Source organism: Pezoporus flaviventris, unplaced genomic scaffold (assembly GCF_033815535.1).
Source record: "Pezoporus flaviventris isolate CSIRO_AGI_PZ_B2104156 unplaced genomic scaffold, CSIRO_AGI_Pfla_v1 ptg000107l, whole genome shotgun sequence".
In the NCBI taxonomy this organism is placed as follows: Eukaryota; Metazoa; Chordata; class Aves; order Psittaciformes; family Psittacidae; genus Pezoporus; species Pezoporus flaviventris.
Window position 1 is genome coordinate 487974 of NW_026892655.1, and position 22858 is coordinate 510831.

At 46.0% G+C, this 22858-nt stretch overlaps 3 protein-coding genes across 3 annotated transcripts; 2 read left to right on the forward strand and 1 right to left on the reverse strand.

Annotated features, from left to right (window-relative positions):
• The first annotated feature begins 858 nt into the window (after nucleotides 1-858).
• On the forward strand, nucleotides 859-2856 carry LOC133281815 (olfactory receptor 6N1-like). Its single transcript, XM_061477664.1, has one exon. It carries the CDS (start codon nucleotides 1191-1193, stop codon nucleotides 2139-2141), a length of 951 nt encoding a protein of 316 aa, XP_061333648.1. The 5' UTR covers nucleotides 859-1190; the 3' UTR covers nucleotides 2142-2856.
• A 4061-nt stretch (nucleotides 2857-6917) lies between these two features.
• Nucleotides 6918-8886, forward strand: DAD1 (defender against cell death 1). Its single transcript, XM_061477679.1, has 2 exons — nucleotides 6918-7230; nucleotides 8012-8886. Exons 1-2 carry the CDS (start codon nucleotides 6990-6992, stop codon nucleotides 8140-8142), a joined length of 372 nt encoding a protein of 123 aa, XP_061333663.1. The 5' UTR covers nucleotides 6918-6989; the 3' UTR covers nucleotides 8143-8886.
• A 3298-nt stretch (nucleotides 8887-12184) lies between these two features.
• Nucleotides 12185-20886, reverse strand: LOC133281822 (M1-specific T cell receptor alpha chain-like). The gene is made up of 5 exons (XM_061477673.1): nucleotides 20774-20886; nucleotides 15396-15659; nucleotides 14914-14961; nucleotides 13644-13749; nucleotides 12185-13174 (listed from the first exon to the last, which is right to left on the reverse strand). Exons 1-5 carry the CDS (start codon nucleotides 20844-20846, stop codon nucleotides 13159-13161), a joined length of 507 nt encoding a protein of 168 aa, XP_061333657.1. The 5' UTR covers nucleotides 20847-20886; the 3' UTR covers nucleotides 12185-13158.
• Nucleotides 20887-22858: the final 1972 nt, after the last annotated feature.

Consider the following 22858-nt stretch of genomic DNA (forward strand, 5'->3'; position numbering starts at 1 on the left):
ATGACATGGTGAAAGCCTGGTGATGTTCTGCGCTACCTACACCCATCCACCAAGAAATGGGAAATGAGTGAACACGGTAAGTTATTTCAAGACCAAAAATTAAAGAGGAAAAGCTGTGTTAGATTTTTCTTGGGAAACAGATAGGAGTGGGAAAGGTCATTTTACACTTCTGCATTTACAATACTTTTCTGCATCGTTTTGCCTTTTCTTAGTTTCCTTCCTTACGAAAACATCCTGGTTTAAAACATAAAAACCTCTTTCATTTTCAACTGCCTCGTGCAGAGAGAAAAACAGGTCATTTTAGTTCTTCCCCATTTCTCATAAAACTTATGAGGAAGAAAAAAAGGGCAAAAAGATACCAGGAACCATTTTCAATGAACTGAAATTAACTTTTTTCATTTTCAATGAACTGAAATTAACTTGCTTTTTTAAAAATAAGGATATAAAAAAAAGGAGTCATTATTCTGATGCTAATAAAATACTGGCAAGAAAAATAAAAGTTTTTGAAAATAAAAATATTTGTAGGTCATGTAATAAAATCGATTTTTTTTTTTTACTTTTCTTAGCCACAGCTGATCTTTCCAAGGATCTCTGAACAGAAGAGGTGGTTTGGTTCAGATAAAAGCAACCAATAAGCAGGACTTACTTATGCCCACTGAATATCTTTAAAACCAGCTTTATATACCAGAAAATACAGTAAAAGCTGAACATTAAATACTTTTATCTTTCCAAGCTGGTAACAGGAGAAATAACTTTATTACCTCCATTGCTATCTACTTGGCCTCAAACATGGTTGTTTTATGTTTGGGAAATCGTGATAAGCTCCAGTCAATAAACACTTGACTCTTACAGGAAAACAGCATCTCAAGAAATGAAACTGAAAGCCACAAGAAAATTAAACATTTCCACTGCACAAGATGCAATCTATGGTCGAAATTCAAAGCAAATACATGTGAGTGTAGAAATTATTCTCTGAATACTCACTGCAAATTGACTTTTCCAAATCTCCAAAGAAAGTCGGGTCCCTGGCATTCACTGAGAGTGTGCAGTACCAGGCACAGATCCTTCTCATTTCACATGAAGCCTGCAAAGCAACTTCCTTTATTTTATTTTATTTTTCAACATCTGAATAATAGTTTAAAAGCAGATTAAGTTTTTATGTTAAAGACTTTACTATAACTGTTACAGTCATGAGAACAGAGCAAGTGAATAAAACAGCCGTCGTGGAATTCATCATTCTAGGTTTCCAAAGTATCCCGGCAGTACAGTTTACCCTCTTCTTGATGTTTCTAGTGATCTACATTACAACTGTGTTAGGGAACCTCCTGATCATGGTGCTGGTTGTGACTGATCATCACCTTCACAATCCCATGTTCTTTTTCCTGGGGAATCTGTCATTCTTGGAGACCTGTTACACTTCCACCATCCTGCCCAGAATGCTGGCGAATTTCCTGACAAACAAGTACGCTATTTCACTTCAGGGTTGCTTTTTGCAGTACTTTTTCTTCACTGGGCTAGCAGGTGCAGAATGCTGTCTCCTGACTGTCATGTCTTATGACCGGTACATCGCGATATGCAAACCATTACATTATACAACGATAATGAATAACCGGTGCTGCCTCCAGCTAGCAAGTGTCTCTTGGGCTAGTGGGCTGTTGGCTAGTGCCACAGTCACCTCTCTGATGCCACAGCTAACGTTCTGTGGCCCAAATGAGATCGATCATTTCTTCTGTGACTTCACACCAGTGGTAAAGCTCTCCTGCAGTGATACCCATTGTATTGAGCTTGTAGAATTCATCTTGGCCTCCCTTTTGACACTACCCCTGTTTCTCTTGACACTCCTATCTTATGTGTACATCAGCAACACTGTCCTCAGGATCCCATCCTCCGCAGGAAGGCATAAGGCTTTTTCTACTTGTTCTTCCCACCTCACTGTGGTGACGCTTTTCTATGGGACCTTGATGGTTGTGTACTTGGTACCAAAGTCAAACAGGCTGAGAGACCTCCACAAAGTGTTCTCTGTCTGCTACACGGTTCTGACTCCACTGGTCAATCCCCTCATCTACAGCTTAAGGAATAACAACATAAGGAAGGCTCTGAGGACAGCAGTGAACAAATATAGCATTTTTCATAAGGCATGAACAAGCTCCTGTCAATGATTATGTGAAACTGAAATATCAGCCTTTAGAAAACTTCTCATCTGAACCTAAAGTTGTCTTTTTTCTTGAAAAGGAGACAAAAGGAATCATGTAAGGAAGCGCACTGGCTGCTGGACTCTTGTGGCAGCTCCTTTTATTGGACTAATTAATGTATGCCAACATCATAGAGCCATCATCATGAAATCACAGAACGGTTTGGGCTGGAAGGGACCTTAAAGCCCTGCCTCAATTCCGTGCCCCAGTGTAAATTGCAAACGGCTTAACTCACGAATTTGTGCAAAACTGGTTGAAGAACAGGAAAATCCCTCAGTGTTGTGAACAGATTCTGCCTTTAATGGTAAGCAACAAAGGGATTGATATAATTCAAGGAACCACGTCATTTTAATCTGATGAGAAAAGCCATGCTGAGATGCTTGTGCAAGCCAAGACTTAGTGCTGGCTACTGTCCAAACCCCTAAAGAAAATGTGTACAAGCAATCAAAGTTGCTGTCTCAGATGATGTTATCACAGACTTGAGCACATTTCCATGTCATTCCTTCCTTCAACTCTCATAAAGATGCGTTTCTAAATCATTTTCTTTTCCTCATAATTTCACAGGGGATCTTCCAAAGAAACACTGCATTCTTGATGGAAGCTTTCTCCAAAAAGTCGAAGTGGGATAAAAAAGCAGAAAGAATTCATGAAGAAGGGTTAGCAGGAAAAAAACTCAGATCAAAAATAAAATCCTGACAAATGAACCCCAAACCATCCCCCCAGGAGACATGGACTGCTGGTACAGCCCCTCCTGGCTCACCCACACCAACCTACTGCCCTCCTTGGTGTTGACATCGGTGCAAGCAAGCCCCTGACGCCCCAACCCTGCTCCAGCTGCTGGCACACAGACCCATTTACACACAAAAACAAATCCACAAACACATAGGTGTGATGTACATGCCCAGAAACCAGCATTAGATACCCACGCAGTAGCTGCATAGGTACCATGCTGAGATACCCTATGCAGTAGCTGCCCCTTGGATCTGAACCATCTTCACTTGCCACACGCACACAGCCACACACACAGAAATGGCTCTCCCAGGTGATGTCCAGACCTCATGGGCTCTGCAGGGTTTGGCCTGGTCCTGCTTTTGAACCCTGGAATATGTCTGATACCTGGCCAAATGTTGCAGCCACTTCAATACCTGCTTCACAAGTCCGTTACCCTTCCCATGCAGGCTGCTGGCCTCTCCAGTTCCTGCCCACATGGGGCCCAGTGACCCTGCTTGCTGGCACTTAGACAAAACTTTAATCTTTAATCAACGTTTAACCAATCTTCCACCTCTGAGCTGCCAGGTTCCTCTAGGGTTTCAACAGTTAAAGCGCACTGTGCTGCAGGCCACAGAGGGCACAGACACTGGTAAAGCAAACCACTTCGTGGGAAAGACCCATGCCCAGCTGAGGTTAGGCTGTATCTTAAAGATAACACAGGTATTTCTAATCTCATTCCGTGGCTGGTTTTCTCAGGGTTTGCAGTTTTTCACCAGGAAGTGAAGTCCCACACACGTTTCTCCTCAGGCCACCCTGCTCCTTCCATTTCCCCACCTCTGACCCTTCCTTTATCCATCCCCTAATATCTTTTCTACAGCCCCAAAATATGTTTGCTGGCATCCTGTTAGAAGTCCCCTCAGACTGCCGGTGCTAAAGTTCCTCAGCCCACAAGGGGCCAAAATTAAAGGCAAAGCCACATAAGAGAAACTGCAGGTCAGAGGCTATTGCAAGACAGTGTCTCCTGCTCCTGGACAAAGCCCAAAGCCAAGGACAGCGACACAGTGCAAGGACCCTTATCATTCAGTGCTGTGCTTGGTGTTGTCTGAAACATCTCCTTGGTTTGGGTCTGTGCTCCTTTGATATCACATTCTCATACATCACAGCAAGCAAAGCGGTTTGCAGCTTTCTGCTTTATCTCTTGGTAAAACAGACAGTATGTGGTTAAAAGGGCCCCAGGAAGCAGATTAACCTGAATCAGATGTCATGCTGGCAGGCTCCCAGGAATGAAAAAGTGAAAGTGAAAGCCAGCAAAGACGAGAAGCAGGCATTTTCTAAGAAGGCTGGAAAATTCCCGGAGCAAGTCTTCTGGAAATGCACATTAAAGCATATGAAGGAGAGGAAAGGGAGTGGAACAGTTAACATGCAGTTAACAGTTAACATTTTACCAAGGGTAAACCAGGCCTGACCAATGTGATTGCCATCTCTAAGTATGGCACTATGGATGGGGGGAGCAGTGGCTGTCATTCACCTTGACTTTAGCAAGACTTTTGACACTCTCTTCTCTCTAGGTTAGGACATTGTGCTCTGAGTGGACAACTGGGTAAGTAAAGAACAGATGGGATGATCAGGTTGCCATGTAATGACCAGCCCCAGCTGTGTCTTCAGCCATGCTCGTGCCTGTAACCTGCTGAGAACATCAGCTGGAGGGTCCTTCCACCACATCTCTTAACATTTCTATCACTTCTCCATCTCTCCATTGAGACAGCTCTTTCCAGGGTTCATGTCCTGAGGAAAGTGGAGTTCAAGGGGACCACAGTAAGAGACAGGATTATTTTTTTTTTTAATTAAGATTTTTAATTTCTTTCACGAAAAGAAGGCCCTGGAATTCTTTTCCAATGGTGATAACTAGGCCTCCTGTTTCTGTGCATAGTGAGTACAACAGGTAAAGACAGTGCTAATTAGAGAAGGCAAAAGCTTTGCACATAAAGCCTTTGACACTGCTGTGGGTGGCAGTGATGAGAGAACAGACTAGAATAAGAACTCTTATTGCCAGCACATGAATCAAACTTAGGACTCTGGCCACTCATTGGTTGACCACAAACACACTTCTCCTCCCTCTGTCTGATCCCCACCAGGATATAAGCCAGAGTCATTGCCTTTCAAAATGTCTTCATTTCCATTCTTCGGGTCAGGCATAATTAAGACGAATGACAATCAAAAGTGATGCTGTTTGTGTTGACTGAAACACACCTCAGAGCTCCCTAATTAGCTACACAATGCTTAAAACTCTATGGGGAGTGGCAGAATGCAGAACTCTGTCAGCAGCTTAATGAGCCCCTTGAGGAACGTGCTGCTACCTTCCTGTTGTTTGTAGCTACAGCAAAACTTGGCAAGGCGCCTTCAAGAAATGACAGAGAGAAGCAGAATGCAAAGTTACTTGGAGTTTTAACAGAGCCCAGTGTGAGATGCAAGACCAGAAATGTCGCTGGACAATGTTTTCCCACCAGGGCTCATCAGAGCAAAACCTCACAGACTTTACTTACAGCCAGCACAGCAATCCATAGACTGCATCAAACTTCCCCTCCAGAGGTCAAACAGCAATCCTCAGCTATCAGGAAGGTGGTCCTTTCAGTCAGCGGTCCAAATACATGGCATGTGGAATGGAAACACTGTGGACCCACCTCTCCAAACCTGGAGATGCACAGGTCCTGCTCAGTCATAATGATCAGTGAAGACGCTGTGACTGCAACACCTGATGTAGAGGGTTGACCGCCGTACAGGGGGGGTTGTACAAGGGGGTCATACAAAGGGGTTGTGCAAGGGGGGATAAAGGAATTTTGCCTTTTTAACAGAAAGCATTGTTTGCAAATACCTGTCAAGCTTGCCATGCAGTACCAGGACAATAGGCTATTGATAAGGGGGAGAAACAGGCTGGTAAGGGGAAGAAACAGACTGGTAAGGGGAAGGAACAGTTACTTAGTTCCAGTGAAGACCAGTTTTGTGGTTTGGACTTTGACCAGACTCCTAAAGAGCATGCATGATGGCTAGAGGTGAAAAGTTCAGGCTTGAGGAAGACTCATTTACTTCATCTTGAAGACCCCTCCTCACAAGAGGAAGACTCATTTACTTCATCTTGAGACTCCTGCCCATGACCAGAGGGGGCACTGCACAGGCGCAAAGGATCTTCTAGCTCATTAAAATACGAAGCGCGGATAGGACATGAATATGTATAGGCATATTGTGCAACCTTATGAATAACTTTAGAGAATAAATGTAGAGGGAAACAACACTGAGGCACGCATGCCTTTGGAGGAACTATCCCCCATGCGTCTCAGCGCTGAATAAAAGCATACCTACTTCACAACTTTAATGAGTTGTGGAGTCTATCCACGTATCACACCCACTGCTGACACATTCATGAACCACAAGCCAGGCTCCATCCTCAACCACACTGGCTCATCTCTGGAGCCAAACACATTCAGGCCTAAACGTGGCACCTCGTCCTCCCTTACATTAGGCACTGAACCCCCTCCTTCTCTGCTCTGTGCGATCAAAATCATGAGGTTAATGCCTGCCCAGTACTTAGGCCTATGATGCTTCCCTCCAAGGAAGTCAAGACAGGGAAGTCAGCATCGAGGCACCAAAGGAGTCCCTTCCTGGAGAGCTGTGCATTGTACCACACTAAGCAAAGCTCTGCTGCTGCTCTTGACGGGCACAACCCTGCTCTGGGTCAGCCAAACAAGAGGTAAGGGCTTGCCTGGGTTTTTTCTAGACTCCTTTTAGCTTGAACCTATTTCAGCTTGACCTTGCTGGCGGCGGCTGCAGCCGCTCCTTGCCCATCGCATCGGGAGCTGAGCTTCTCCGCACGCCCATGGCCACCCGGGACCCGCTCCCTCCCCGCGCCGCGCCTCTCGCACATGCGCACTGCGCCGGCAGCGCCTCCTAGCTCCGCCCCTTGACGGACCCGCGCCTGCGCGGCACCCTCCGACACGGCTGCGCGCTGGGCTTGCGCCTGCGCAGTACCGCCGCGGCCCGGAATCACTGCTCGCAGCCGCTTCCGCCCACCTCAGCCGGGCCGGCGGGACCATGTCGGGCGCGGCGGGCTCCGGTGCTGCGGGCGCGGGCTCGGTGGGCTCGGTGGTGCGGCGTTTCCTGGCCGAGTACGGCAGCGGCACGCCGAGCCGCCTCAAGGTGCTGGACGCCTACCTCCTGTACGTGCTGCTCACCGGGGCGCTGCAGTTCGGCTACTGCCTCGGCGTCGGCACCTTCCCCTTCAACTCCTTCCTCAGCGGCTTCATCTCCGCCGTCGGCAGCTTCATCCTCGGTGGTCAGTGCCCGCCGTGGCCCCGCGCGGTGTTCACCGGGACCCCCTCCGCGATAAAGCCGGAGCCCCCCGGCCGTCAGAGCGGTGCCTGGAAGTGCCCGTTTGCCTTGTAGGAAACGTAGGATTCCCTCAACCCGGCAGTCGGGGAGGTCCCATAGCACCCTCCAACACCCCTCGCTCCCCCTTGTGCTGCCGGAAGCCCCTTGGCTCCTGCCCCACAGCAGCTGTGACCCTGCAGGGGTCCTGCCCGTATGTCACTCCCAGGGTGTCCTCCCTGTCAGTCAAGGAGCCCTCCTTATTACTACTTTATATTTAGTAGTGCCCATGGTGAAATTCCAGCTCTAGCAACGACTTTTTCAGGGTATTGCTCACCCATAATACTCCCCAAAACCACCGTGCATCAGTGCAACCCTCCTCAACGCACCCAGTGGAGGACATAGAGATATCCCTGTGTTCACCCCAAAACCACCTTGTGTCTGTGCAACCCTCGCCAATGCACCCAGTGGAGGACATAGAGATATCCCTGTGTTTACGCTAGTCCCATCTAAGCCTGTTCTTCAGATTCGCTTGGCCCCCCTGATGGTGTAGTGCTATGGCAGAATTGATTGTATAAAAGCCCTGCACAAATCCATTGCCAGTGCCCTGTTCATCTTACAGTAAAGATGGAGATACCTTTTCTTTTGGTAAGCAGCTGGAATGGTGACCTAGACTGGACTGGGCTGCCCCAGGACAATTGTGCTTCTTTTTCTGGTCACTAATCTCTTATTCCTTCTCTACCGTACAGTCTGCCTCCGGATCCAGATCAACCCCCAGAACAAAGGCGAGTTCCAAGGCATTTCACCAGAGCGGGCGTTTGCTGATTTCCTCTTTGCCAACACCATCCTCCATCTCGTCGTCATCAATTTTGTTGGCTGAGCCTAGAAGAGACTCTAAGGTACTGATCCATGTGGTCACAAAAGGGGGAACCGCAGGTCACAGGACTGCAGTACTTCTGTCCCTGGGAGAGAACTAGAAAGATAGTGAATCCAGAAGGCCTAGCTCCCAGCTTTGTCTTGGCCAAGTACAGTAAAGCTTTTGGGTTAGGATTTATGGCTTTCTGGTTTCATGCGTGTACTTTTTTTTTTTGGCTTTTATCATTTAAAAAGCAGTTTAACTAAGAGTATTATGTAGACTCGCTCATGTTTCTCTCTTATGAGATAAATACGCTGTTCTTTGAAAGAGAGGCTTTGGAAGCTGGAAGTCCTGGGCTCTTTGGGTGAGGATTATCCTATTTGGAGGCCATGGAATGGCTGGCGTCTTAAGTCTGGAGTTTCTCAGCAGATGAGAGCAGGGAGTTTGGTGCTGGAAAATGGAGGATGTGCCCTGTTGTTACTGTTGCAAGGGGCTATAAGATCATTGGGGCCTGTGGGGTATTTCCTCTCCCATTGCAGAAGCCTTGCTCACATTGCCTTTATTTCTTTCTTTCCTACCAGGTCTTGAGCTCTGATGTCAAACTTGGCATTGGGAAGTGCTGTTCCCCAGCAGAGTCTTACCTACTTCCTTGGTGGAGGAAGGAGACCCAGGGCTCAAGATTTCTTTCCCTCAGACTGCCCTATGGAGGGGTCTGCTGCCTTGTTACAGTGACTGTAATCCTTTCTGTCAATAAAAACCTTTATGATACTGCAGTCTTTTCCCTATTGCTGATCAGTACAGAAGTTCTTCTGACACCTAAGTTCCCTCTCAGGCACAGCTCCCTGCCTTTTACATTTCTCCCTCCTATTCTACCCAGCAGGCTTTTTTCTGTGCCCCAGTTTCAGAGGGAAGCAGGAAACAAGTCATGGAAACTCGGTTGTCATCCACTCTTTTCATCTTCCTATTTCCTGCCCCTCCAAACCTTTGACTAGAGAATTTACTGGTGTTGCCTTCATGCATGAGGCTCTATCCTTGCTTCAGGCTTGTCCAGTTTGCTCTGCAGCAGAAGCACTGGATAGGTAAAATATGTGTTGAGGCAATGTGAAAAGAAATGTTTGTCTGCTGGCACTCGGGAGATCTGATATGGGATATGGGATCTGATAGCTTCAACCTCAGTGTTAGATTATGGCTTCTCTTCACCACCTTTTCCCTTCTAGCATTTCCAGATGTGCTACAGCCATTAAACCTGTAAAAGTGTGAAACCTGGGGCTCCTAAGTCTCTTGCCTATTATAGGCTCTGAAGAATGAGGTATGAGGGAGCTGGGTCTTTACTGTCACGAAGGATGCTCTCCGGGTCTGGTAGGAAAAGAGAATTCATGCCAGCTCTGACAGCACCATCTCCCTCCAGCCCCAGGCATTAAGCTGGGTTTGTACTGCTGGGGAGCAGGCAGGGAACATGACAGCAGGCAGGTCTTGTAAATGAGCCACCGCGCTCTTTCCCATAAGAGAGGCCCTCAGTCAGGCAGAGCAGAGCCAGCGTGTCCACAGGAAGCAAAGCAGAGCCCCATGTTCACAAGAGGCGGAGCAGCTCCGGCTCTCCCCTTTGCCACTGCTGTTTGTGAGCTGCTAGTGCCTCCGTGTGGTTTGCGTGACTCAAGGGCTCTTCTATGGCCACTTCTGCTTAAGGACTACATGGAGCCTGTGGAAAAGGGGAAAAAGTGGGGATTCTGTAGGGTTCCTTCCCCCCCAGCTAATTTTTACCAGCTTGCAATGCCACTAGTTGCCATGAACTCAGCACTAACTAGAATGCAGGTCCCATTAGAGCTAATTCCACATGTGATAAAGTTTTAACAAGTCTGTAGATAACTTGAAGCTTTGTTCCTTACATAGACCATACTTTGGTGGCAGATGTCAGGGTCTTTTCTCCAACAAAACCCTAGAAAGGATGCAAATTCATCTCCTACCCATAACTAGGTATTAAGGGACAGGAGCTGGTGTTGGGGAGAGGGTGGTATCTCCTTCCTTGCTAATGTGAGAGGACTCTGGCCTGCCCCATCTTCCTCCCTTCTCTTGAGTGAGAAGTGAAAGGATTTTTCTGCACAGATTCACTGCCTGTATAACAGGGTGCAGAGGCCTATCAGCAAATTCACAGTTCTAAGATCTCTTCCCCACCCCTTACCATGCTTTATAATGTATTTTTTCCCCTCGTTTACCCGGCCCACACTATAGATAGCTCAATCTTTCCTGCCATGCCCAGAACAACTTCCCCCCCAGAACTAAGAGCACCAGGCTGTGGGGAAGGGGCAGGAAGGGAGGGTGCCTTAACCTCATTCAATATTGGCTTGTGGCCTAACGTCTGCTGTTCTTTTCCACACACATCTCCTCCTCCCTGCCACGTGTCACACCAGCCCTGCTCCCCTCGCCCCCCGTTTTGTGCTCCACTTTCCAGAGGAAGTGGTTTATGTGGTTGGGTGTAGAAGAGCAGCGAAAGGTGACCCAGATCTTGTTTGTGGCATCATGGAACTGGTGGTGCAGCCTCTTCCTGCCCCACCTGGGCTCTCAGACCCCTTCCACATCCTGCCCTACTGTGTTATTTCCTGCCTTTGCTTTGCACTGCAGGCTTTCTTTCTTGAAATAAACAAGAAAGAGCAAAGTGGTGATGATATCTCCACTAATATCTCTAAAGTATATTTAAACTAGACCTACAAATTCAGTGTTTTGCAGATCGTATACTAAGAGTCACTTCAGTCAAAACATTTATCTATACACCCATTCCTCACTTGGCAAATCGTATTACTGGGGTCATTGAACCTGGAAAAGGCTGAGATGTGGAAAAAGAGGCAACACACTGTTCCTCTTTGACCATACAGCTAGGTGCAGGGTTGAAGTGCAACACAAAACATTTCAGATGGATAAAAGTAGTGAGGATGGAGACCCTCCTTCCCTGAAGGCTTCTGGAATGTGATTACTCCATTGGAAATCTGTGAAATGTAATGATTTGCTTTGTAATTCAAATCTGGTTTAGGCAGCTTCATCAAGTGACGTGACAGATCTCATCATGAGCAAATGTAAGCTTCAAGAGCTGCCTGAAATCTCATATTTAAAGAGCTGGAGAGAAATGAGTGGCTGTTGTTTCAAGGGAGAGGCAAGAGAATGAATCCCTGAGCATCTGTACCCAGAAAGTTTGAAGAGGTCAGTAACTCTGTCACCCTGTGACCTGCTAAATGGTCAGGTGACAGCACTGTGGCAGGAGACCAGGAAGACTATTGTGCTGTGGCAGGAATGCTGGCCTGGTTTCCACACAGGGCCCTCTCCCACGTGAAGCACCAGGGCTTTTGTCTAAAAGCATTTGAAGCATGAGCCTTTTCAAAATCAGAGTTCCTTGCAATTGCTGTGAATCCAGCAGGGTGAGAAATACCCGGGGAGGGAGAATCACCCCCATCATCCAGCAAGGCTTTCCCTGCCACTCAGTTTGGACCCTGGTGTGAGGTGTGAGCAAGGTTCAGTCTTTGCAGGAAAGGCTGTGTTTCTTTCAGAGCACCCTTCTCATTTCTCCCTCCAAATGCAGCTTGCCAGTAGCAGTCTGAGCCTGGAGACACAGTCTGGACAGTTGGTGTCATTAATGCAAAGCAGGGACCTTATTCTCCAGTGATGCTTGGGAGTGGGGAGCATTCAGAGGTAGGACACTTTAGGTTTCTGTGTTCTCCATAGCAGTAGGTATCTGCCTTCAAGAGCCTGGACTACTCCCCTTACTGTGGGCAAGCCATATTTTACCTTTGTCTTCACATAGTGCAAACTCTACCCTTGGAGGAGAGCTGCTTTCCACCATTCCCCACCCTCCAAGCTGTTCTTACCCAGACACAGCAAGGATGTTCTGGGAAGAGACTCTGTAGATCCCTGCAGTAGATTCCCCAAGTCCTGCAAAAAGTGCCTGGTGGCCAAGTCAGGCTGAAGGGAAGAGTCTGCTGCCCTTTCCCTCCTTCACCCTAAAGGCCAGGCTCATTCCTAAAGCTCATTGGAAGGGTGAAACAAGTGCCTTAAACTACAGATACAAAACACAAACAAGTTTCTTATTTTTTATAAGAACTGTTTAATAGCAGCCAAAGGCCCAAAGAAATGCCAGACATCAATGTGGTTGCCAATACAATTCAACCAATAGCAGCATGTGATTTTTACATGCATGCAGTGTTTCCAAGGAGCACAGACATGGGCAGGAAAATATTTCAGTGTGGTTTTATGCAATGATTATGAAAATACATTGGGAAATCCAAGATCATAAAATCATAGAATCCTAGAATGTTTGGGTTGGAAAGAACCTCAAGATCATCTAGTTCCATGGGCATGGGACACCTCCCACCAGACCATGTCAAAGATTAGAACTAAAGAAAAAGAACAAAAGTAGTTTGTATTTTTACTAAATGCAAAGCCAAATCTTCAGCTGATTTAAATTCAGAAAATGTTAAGGCCAGATAGACCCCAAAAAGTACTAAACCTCATTCTTTTGTTCTGTGATAATGAAGTGAGAAGTTCATTGAATTCAGGACTTTTGGGTGACCCGAGTAACTCTCCCTTTGCTTTTCAAACTGTTGCAACTGAAACGGTGTCTTTGGGTGTGCACCCTAAGAGGTGCATACCTGAAAGCTACCAAAATATGAAAAATTCACATTCAGGTAATATTTAACTTGCAGATTTCAACAAACACCACGTCCAAACAACAGAAATCGGATGTCATTTTAACACCAGTAGGTAAGAGTGATATTTGGTAATTTATAGTTATGCCAAACTGTGCTTTATGCAAAAAGAGGCATTGTCGTGCTAAATGAATCAGGCATCTGGGGGAGGAGAATGCTGGAAATTTTAAGCTTAGGTTTGAGTAGCTTTGGAACAATGCAAATAAAGCAATTTAGATTATAATGACTGGCTGATACACAGATAGCAAGTGATATCTCTTTCAATAGGAATGCCTGTGTGCCCTCTTGCAGATGGTGCTCTGGTAAAGGTTCCTCAGCAGACTTTTTTGATACTTCAGGACTGCACCATCTAGTTACTTTCATTCCTGTAACAAAATAAAGGTGTGTTATATCATTATTTGGGATACAGCGACAAGATTGCAGACCTGAAGTGTCTAGGCAATAGAAAGAGGAGAGACACTAGACCAAAGCTAGTATATCAGGTGTAAGGTCTTAAAGTCAGTAAGCATCAAACATTCCCAGCTGGAGACTGGTCAGGGGATGAATTGAATGGATGAATGCAGACAAGAGAGGGATGCAGAAATAGAAGGGAGGGATATCTAGAAAGAAGGAAAAAGTTAAATTTGCATGTGGATAAGGAAAAGTAAATAGACTTCAGGGGTGGGCAAAAGCAATGATATGGCCAAAGGAGTGGAGGGATTTTACTGTTGGTATACAGAAAGGTGTATGCATAGACTGCATAAACACTTATTACAGAGAAGGGACACTCACAGCTAATGAACTGATGCAGATGTTTTCTGTCAGAGGCCTTGCCACCCCCCCATGCATACTCACTTTTTTTTCCACACGAGTATCGTCATCAGGACATTAAAAATTATTCCTTTCATTAAAGTTATTTTCAGACCCAGCTGTGATAAAGACATCGTGTTCAGGTTCTCATCTGTAAAAGGAGCAGAGGATGAAAGTCACAAGAGCACTGAGACATCCTCGCTTCCAGAAAGACTTACAAGCACTCTTAATGAAGCTGTTCTGCTTTGTATGACTGAGCCATCTAATAGGGTAGCTCCTGAGACAGTGAGTGAGACTGTCTCACACTTTAATTTCTTTCAATTGGTGTTTCAAGGGCCAGGTTTTCATTCAATAACCATTTACTCATGCAATATGCAAGTCTGCCGACCATCTAGCTGGCTTTAAATGAAGTGTTTTATAAACTCAGGATGCTGGAGGCATCCCTCTTTCTTCTCCATGAAGTTTTTTAAGATAGGCATGGGGATAACAAGTTTTATTTGATTCAAAGAACACAAAGGCTACTTGGAATTTCTATTAAGCTCAAGTTACAAAGCCATTTTCATTTGCAAATACATTGCTCTATATTGGGGAAGCAGGGAGCTGTCATCAAATAGTCATTTTATGTTTATCACACCCTGTGAAAAGACTGATCAAATCAGCCAAGTTTACTGGTGGGTGTTTCTCTGAAGTGGTGTTTTGGAAACATTTGGCTAACTGGGTTCTTTTGAGCAAGGTTTGCAAAAGCATAGCTATTCTGCAAACAGGGCAAGAGCAGATGCAGGTCAGCTCCTTTGAACTAGCAGGAGCAGCAATTGCCTGGGCCCCAGCACTGGCTAGTATACTCCCACAGCCATAAGCTGAAGGAAAGCTTTCTCAGAGGCACCATATCTTTAGTGCAACCCTGCTTCTGAGCACACACTGCAGAAACCACGTGCTTATCTTTTAGTTCATCAGGTGTTTGTGTACCCCAAAATAAAACTAACTCTTTTGAAGTCTGAAATGCAGGCAGGCATCCAGTAAGGCTGACTCATATTGGTACTTTCAGTCATTACAGGATGGGGAGCAGTGTTTGGCTGGTCTTAGCAAGGGCATGTAGGCACATGCTACACCAAATTACCAGCTCAGACCTGGAAGACTACATTAACCCAATGACTTCCAGCTTTGACATTTAAAGCCTCTGGGGCCCTTTCAGAAGTTTCCAGTCTGAGCTTTTTGCTCCAACAGGAGTTCTGCAAACAGGAAACATTAACCAAAACTTGGGAAGCCATTTCCTTTAATCAGGACAACCTTTACCCCTCAAATGCTGTGTGCATACCTGTCCTGAATTGTAGAGACATTCCTGTAACACATAAAGCACTGGAACCTGCAAAAAGTAGCAATAAATGTAATTAATAACAGAAATGTACTTCCTTGGAAGTTCATAAAGAGAAATCTGCGCTGGCTGGATTAGAGTTTCTGGCTAGTAAACCCTCCCAGAAACACATTTCTGCTGGTTTCAGGGCAAGCATAAAACATGATCCAATTAAACTTTAGTGTTCCATTAGACAGAGGAATTTCAAGCTTTATATGCTCCACAGTGTGATTTTAAGAGCTCTTTGCTGTGACGGTACCAGTCTACCAGCCCTTAATCTTGTTTCCAGCAAGGGGGAACAGAGGCAACAAGTCAACATTCCTCTAGAGTCTGGGAACATAATGCATCTTTGCTTGCAGGGTTGGGAGATGTGAGTCCTGATCATACCACTAGCACAGAGACCAGAGTTCCACTAACCCTGTACAGACATGCAACAATGCCATTACCACTTTCAGGATCTTCCCCCTCCAGTGCTCCAAATCCCTTGTGATTTGCACCACACAGCATTTCATCTTTCTTGCCCCAGTAGGTTGACAGGTAGCTGGCTTCCTGTTTGTTCTCAGGTGTTGTCACCTCCACAACAGTATTTGTCACCTTATCAGCCCAGTTAAGAGTAAGCTTTTCAGGGGAATAATCTGTGATAAGGCACATTTCCACATTCTCATCATCTTTAGAGGTCAGCCTGTAGACTGAAGGAGATGGAGTAATGTCTGAAAAAGAAGAAGAGACATTAGATGAGAATACACAGTCATAGTTCCTGCTGCTTTTAGGGAAAGAAAGATGAAACCAATGAATGTTTCATCATGTTCCTCCACTTGATAGTGCAGGACAAGATTTTTTACTACATTTTCCCTCGCAGAAGAAGGGTGTGGGGAACTGAAGGCTGCAGATAGAAGACTAAGACACCTGGGGTTTATTTCTGTTTTCTTGCTTCAAATTCTGCTAGCAAGTCAGTTAGACTAGGATTTTCCACACATATCAAAACACGACCTGTGGTTAAACTCTCTTTGGCACGTTTAGCTTTGTAAACTGGTACCCTCAGCATACATTTCATCTTGTCTAGCTCTTGAAGTCTGATTCTTTGAGAAGGTGCTTTCCTAAATCTTTGCTTATGAGTAATAGTTAAATGTGATGGGCATTGTATTACTCTAATGATGAACAGATACCAAATATCATTGAAGGCTTACTGTAGCAAAGATGCAGGTTTGGGGGTCTCAGCTGCCCTCTGGCTGCATTTTCCATTGGACTTCAGAGTCACAGGTTTGAATGGGAGTTTCAGTTCACAACTCTTATCTTGTAGGGCTGAGAGTTTAGATTAGTATTTGCTTTGTGCCTGTTCACACACCACACTGCTAAATACTGTAGAAAAACCAAGGAGTACTTAGCTCCTAGATGAAGAAGTTTCAACTTATTCCCATGGAAGAAATTTGAACTCGATCTTGGCTTTTAGAAACTGTCTCAAATCCTTATGCAAGTGTAGCCCCTACCCTGTCACTGAGATAAATGCTTTTCATCAGTTGTCAGCACCTTAAAGAAATAGCCTGCTTCTTTATTAGCATGATGTGAGAAAAAAGCCTAATCCACAAAGCTTAAGTATTCCTTCTCTGGCCCTTCTACTGAACTGCTCTCTATCTATCCCAGTTTTACCCTGGCTTTGAGGAAGTTAATGAGGCTTCCTCTTTCCCACCTGTGCAGAATACAGGCTAATGTATATTCTGACTCCTTCAACACCATTCCCAACTCCCATCCTCCCAGTTATTGGTTTGGAAATAGATTTCAGTGATGCTTGTTAGGGAAAGGAAGACACGAGCAGATAGAAAGCTTTATGGTAGATCCCTGTATAAAACAGAGATGAACCAGGGTACGTCATTGTCACGGAGTACATATATAGAAAGAAATAAGAAGGAGGAATTGATGGAGCTGTTCTGCTTCTCTCTCATAATGAGTATCATGCTTTCTGAAGAGCTACAGATCCAGCTCTCTCCAAATTACTGTGGTTTTCTCCCTTTCAATCTGTGCAATGCTTTTGCAGGCAGCTTCAGCAGCACCTAATTTGCAAAGTACTCATTCTTACTCAGAGTGGCCGCTGCCTTTGTTCTGGTACTAGAGTCTTTTTCCGATAAGGTCCTTTGCATATTTGCACTTTATGAAAGTTTTCAGCTAGTCTTGGTAAATGCCATCTATGATAACCACAGCGCTGTGACCTGTGCTTCCTGTTATTCCATCTGAATGAGTTGGCGGATGCATTGGAGGTGCTGTATCGCTATTTGTGACCTCTTCTTGTAGGAAAGATTGAGAAGGAAATCATGATACTCTGAGCTGTCCACCAAGCCTAATTTCATCTTTACTGGAGGATATCTTCCAGATGGAAGAACAAGAGCTCTTAGAATGCTATTCCTACCCACTCTACAGAGAAAGCCCACTCTGGAGACTGATTTCAGGGAGAAAGCAGTAGAAGATTGTTCCAACATCACACTGAAACCTATGCTTTTTTTCCAAACAAGCTGCAGTAGAAATCCTGAGCTGCTTTAGCACACAGCTTGTATTATGCAGATTTACATCACTCTCCATTCCCTCCAAAGCAAACTTTCTGTATCTCTGGTCAGACTGGAACTGGTGTGACAGAGATTAGATCCTCTTCCCGTTCTTCAGCCTGAGACATGAAATTCCACAACTAGAGTTAACCTGAAGCTGCTGCCCAACTCAGAGGAAATACACCTCCTCACACACTCATACAGGCTAATCTTGACCCCAGAGGTGCAACACCAGTGACTTAATGAGCACTTTAGTGATGGCTGTCCCCAGTGGAAGTTCCAAAAGGTCTGCCAGAGGTCTTTTATGGGCCCTGCATGGTTAGAGGTACTGTGCCACTAGGAGTAGCTTCGTGCCTGTGACATTGTCTAAGCCAGCTCTGTGTCATGGGTTTCCTTCCAATAGTTTCATAAACTGTTAAGAGTAGGAACTGACCTGCTGATTTCTCCAGGTATGTGAACTTCTCAAGTTACCCCACTACAAGTGGGGTACACTCAGTGAGAGATACTCACAGAAAACTCCATAGTTTATTTCTTCCCGTCAAAGTTCACACACCTGGAAGAGTGGCACGGAATGGTGCACCAACACGAGTTGTCAGTTTTACATCTTGTCTCCCAGGAAAGCTCCACAGCTGGTGGAACTCCATTCATTGCTCTGCAGAGCATCTCTGCGGCTCTGCAATATCCAGCAGACACTGCAGTAACCAAGAGCTTGCCGCTGCTACATTTTGGGAACAGCTTCTGAACTGCAGCTCGCTGCTCTCCCAGCAAACATTCACCTTGGCCCTGGGGGGACTGAAGTTTCCCCCTCAACAACTCAGTGTCCCAAACCTCAGCAATCTTACTTGGTATCACCACAAGCCTGGTCCCGTGTCCAAAGGTAAGTTGGTAGCTATTCACAGACACTGTGTTGTTTGCCATAGCAAAAACCTGCATAACACTTCTATCCACCCCAATCTGCCCAAGTAACATTCCTCAAGGAAATCCCACCATTTTGCATGAACATACTTCTAATGCATTACACCTTCCTTCCATGGCCATGGCTTATTTTTCTTCCTCCCCACACTACAGCCTCATTAAATGTGGCATTCCATGCCACAAAGAAGAGCCACAAGGCAGTTCTCTTTCTACCTCCATCCTTGACAAATCCAAACCACCACCACTTATTAAAACCTGTTACAGTTTCTTTCTCATCTCTCTTCTTCTATTTCACTTACTTGTTTACCCAAGTTTTCACTTACTTTCCCCAGGATGGAGCTTTTCCTGGTCCACACTGATTAGAGAGGAAGTCTACCACTTCTTTAAAAGGAATACTAAAACCATCCCAAATAGCTCCCCAAAGCCAGTACAGTTATTTGTGAAGCTAGACCACAGAATTGTCTCTGTTGAGTCCATCCGAACATAGAGGAGACAGCTCACCCGGCACAACAAGAAGTTTGGTTCCACTTCCCCACGTGAGTGTTTTCCATCCTCCAATATTGACACCGTGTGAGCTGTCTTTACAAAATGGGTCTCTTCCTTCAGCCACCTCAGTGGGTACTGGAGGCCTTGGATACATTCAAGCATCTATCTGGCTCTGCAAGAACCTATAAATACCCATACAGATGTCCACACATCCTCTAGCCTCTCTTTCTCAATTAGCTTTTTCCATGTTCAAAGGCATGGGAGCAACCAGATTTCATTACATCCACCTCAGGTATCAGAGATGGGAACACCCTGCTCCTTAAGAATCAGGGAAGGCTTTATGATCCCTTGACCCAAAGCCTTGTTCTTGTTCCATACAGAGTTTCCCTTTCCCTTTTCTTATTTTTAAGGCCTATCAGTGACACCTCCCTCCCATGAGAACGCTTTCCAGTATCAGGGGGACCGTGCAGCCCAAAAGTGCTGCTACACAGAGCATGGGGAAATTCATTCCCGAAACTGCGTTTCAACTTGCGCATCCAAGTGGGAGGTTTTGTGCATGTCCAGTATCCCTGAGACTCCCCTGATTACATTCTCTGCATTAAATGAAACACTGCCCATGTTCTCCTTCCCACCTGTAACGTGACCCAGAGTAACTATGCCTAAGAGGGCAGTACAGTGAACAGCCAAGGACTATGGACAAAGCAAACACAGGAAAGATGCACACTCACTGGGTTGGACGGTCAGCCTGGTCCCGGAGCCAAAAGTCAGCTTGTAGGTGGACCCATAATCACACAGCATTTCCTTCCATAACAAAAAGCCTCTCAAGCCACTTGAGAAGCAGCACATCGCCCTAAGCCTACACCGAGTCATGCATAGGCAGTGGCAGCAGAAGAGTGGCAGTGCTTCCCACTCACTCAGATTCTTGGGCAAGGCTCTTGGAGTATATAGTCACAGTTTTCAAAGGAGGAAAGAATTTCTTTTGACACGTTTTCCCTTGCTTCTTTCCCCTGGGATGGAGCCTTTCCTCGTGCACATTGCTTAGATAGAAAGTCAACCACTTCTTTGAGGGGAATACTAAATCCATCCCAAATTGCTCCCCAAAGCCACTACACTGTTATTTGTGAAGCTAGACCACAGGATTGTGTGTGTTGAGTCCATCCGAACACAGAGAGGAGACAGCTCACCTGGCACAACAAGAAGTTTGGTTCCACTTCCCCATGTGAGTGCATTCCATCCTCCAGTACTAACACCGTGTGAGCTGTCTTTACAAAATGGGTCTCTTCCTTCAGCCACCTCAGTGGGTGCTGGAGGCCTTGGATACATTCAAGCATTTATCTGGCTCTGCAAGAACCTATAAATACCCATACAGATTTCCACACTGCTCCTCTAGCCCCTCTTTCCCCTCTTTCTCAATTAGCTTTTTTCATGTTCAAGGACATAGGAGGAACCAGATTTGATCGCAGCCAGCTCAGGTATTAGAGATGGGATCACCTTACTCCCAAAGTATCAAGGAACAATTTATGATCCCTCCCCCAGAGGCTTTTTCTTACAGGAATGACAAAAAAGGGAGGGGAATAAGAACACAATCCCAGTCTAGGGTGAGCTCCATCTTCAGCTGGGACTCCCTCCTTAATCTGGCTTCTTGGGTCAAGAGCACTGTTAAACCTGTGCTTACAAATTCCATTTTGGAGGACTGCTGTTTCTGCCTTCAGTTACACGAGGGGGGATTTCATGAATACACCATCTGAGAGACTGCTCTTCATTGTCTGCCTGGAAATAGCACCTCTGTTCTCCTTCCCTAGGAAAGGTGAGCTCGATAGAACAAGTTTATCTGCAAGGCACCCTAAGGGGCTTTTGGCAAAAGGCACACAGAAAAGCTGCACACTTACAGGGCTGGACAGACAGTCTGGTCCCTGAGCCAAACGTCAGCTCGTACTTGCCGCTATTATAATCACACAACATTTCCTCCCATAACAAAAACCCCAAGCCACTTTTGAAGCAGCACATGTCCCCAAGCCTTTGCCCAGCTATGCCTAGGCTAGCAGGGGCAGCAGAAGGGTGGCAGTGATTCCCACTCACTCAGATTAAAGTAAGCAGTGCCCATGTTCTCCCTCCCACCTGTAACGTGACCCAGACAGAGTAACTATGCCTACGAGGGCACTATGGTGCACAGTCAAGGACTATGGACGAAGGAAACACAGGAAAGATGCACACTCACTGGGTTGGACGGTCAGCCTGGTCCCGGAGCCAAAGGTCAGCTCGTAGGTGTTGCCAATATTCACACAGCATTTCCTTCCATAACCAAAACCCCGCAAGCCACTTTTAGAAGCAGCACATGTCCCCAAGCCTTTACCCAGCTATGCCTGGGCTAGCAGTGGCAGCAGAAGGGTGGCAGTGATTCCCACTCACTCAGATTCTTGGGCAAGGCTCTTGGATGTCAGTATATATTCACAGCTTCCAAAGGAGGAAGGAATTTCTTTTCACAAGTTTTCCCTTGCTTCTTTCCCCTGGCATGGAGCCTTTCCTGGTCCACATTGCTTAGATAGAAAGTCAACCACTTCTTTGAGGGGAATACTAAATCCATCCCAAATTGCTCCCCAAAGCCACTACACTCTTATTTGTGAAGCTAGACCACAGGATTGTGTGTGTTGAGTCCATCCGAACACAGAGAGGAGACAGCTCACCTGGCACAACAAGAAGTTTGGTTCCACTTCCCCATGTGAGTGCTGTCCATTCACCAGTACTAACACCGTGTGAGCTGTCTTTACAAAATGGGTCTCTTCCTCCAGCCACCTCAGTGGGTGCTGGAGGCCTTGGATACATTCAAGCATTTATCTGGCTCTGCAAGAACCTATAAATACCCATACAGATTTCCACACTGCTCCTCTAGCCCCTCTTTCCCCTCTTTCTCAATTAGCTTTTTTCATGTTCAAGGACATGGGAGGAACCAGATTTGATCGCAGCCAGCTCAGGTATTAGAGATGGGATCACCTTACTCCCAAAGTATCAAGGAACAATTTATGATCCCTCCCCCAGAGGCTTGTTCTTACAGGAATGACAAAAAAGGGATGGGAATAAGAACACAATCCCAGTCTAGGGTGAGCTCCATCTTCAGCTGGGACTCCCTCCTTAATCTGGCTTCTTGGGTCAAGAGCACTGTTAAACCTGTGCTTACAAATTCCATTTTGGAGGACTGCTGTTTCTGCCTTCAGTTACACGAGGGGGGATTTCATGAATACACCATCTGAGAGACTGCTCTTCATTGTCTGCCTGGAAATAGCACCTCTGTTCTCCTTCCCTAGGAAATGTGAGCTCGATAGAACAAGTTTATCTGCAAGGCACCCTAAGGGGCTTTTGGCAAAAGGCACACAGAAAAGCTGCACACTTACAGGGCTGGACAGACAGTCTGGTCCCTGAGCCAAACGTCAGCTCGTACTTGCCGCTATTATAATCACACAACATTTCCTCCCATAACAAAAACCCCAAGCCACTTTTGAAGCAGCACATGTCCCCAAGCCTTTGCCCAGCTATGCCTAGGCTAGCAGGGGCAGCAGAAGGGTGGCAGTGATTCCCACTCACTCAGATTAAAGTAAGCAGTGCCCATGTTCTCCCTCCCACCTGTAACGTGACCCAGACAGAGTAACTATGCCTACGAGGGCACTATGGTGCACAGTCAAGGACTATGGACGAAGGAAACACAGGAAAGATGCACACTCACTGGGTTGGACGGTCAGCCTGGTCCCGGAGCCAAAGGTCAGCTCGTAGGTGTTGCCAATATTCACACAGCATTTCCTTCCATAACCAAAACCCCGCAAGCCACTTTTAGAAGCAGCACATGTCCCCAAGCCTTTACCCAGCTATGCCTGGGCTAGCAGTGGCAGCAGAAGGGTGGCAGTGATTCCCACTCACTCAGATTCTTGGGCAAGGCTCTTGGATGTCAGTATATATTCACAGCTTCCAAAGGAGGAAGGAAT

What these genes read in the sequence shown, in the direction of transcription:
- LOC133281815 (XM_061477664.1), top strand. Translation starts at nt 1,191, where the DNA reads ATGAGAACAGAGCAAGTGAATAAAACAGCCGTCGTGGAATTCATCATT.
- DAD1 (XM_061477679.1), top strand. Translation starts at nt 6,990, where the DNA reads ATGTCGGGCGCGGCGGGCTCCGGTGCTGCGGGCGCGGGCTCGGTGGGC. An exon ending in CGGCAGCTTCATCCTCGGTG is followed by an intron (nt 7,231 to 8,011) that starts GTCAGTGCCCGC and finishes TCTACCGTACAG; the next exon opens with TCTGCCTCCGGATCCAGATC.
- LOC133281822 (XM_061477673.1), bottom strand. Translation starts at nt 20,846, where the DNA reads ATGTTGTGTGATTATAATAGCGGCAAGTACGAGCTGACGTTTGGCTCA. An exon ending in CAGACTGTCTGTCCAGCCCT is followed by an intron (nt 15,660 to 20,773) that starts GTAAGTGTGCAG and finishes CTTCTTTTTCAG; the next exon opens with ACATTACTCCATCTCCTTCA. An exon ending in GTCTCTACAATTCAGGACAG is followed by an intron (nt 13,750 to 14,913) that starts GTATGCACACAG and finishes CTCCTTTTACAG; the next exon opens with ATGAGAACCTGAACACGATG.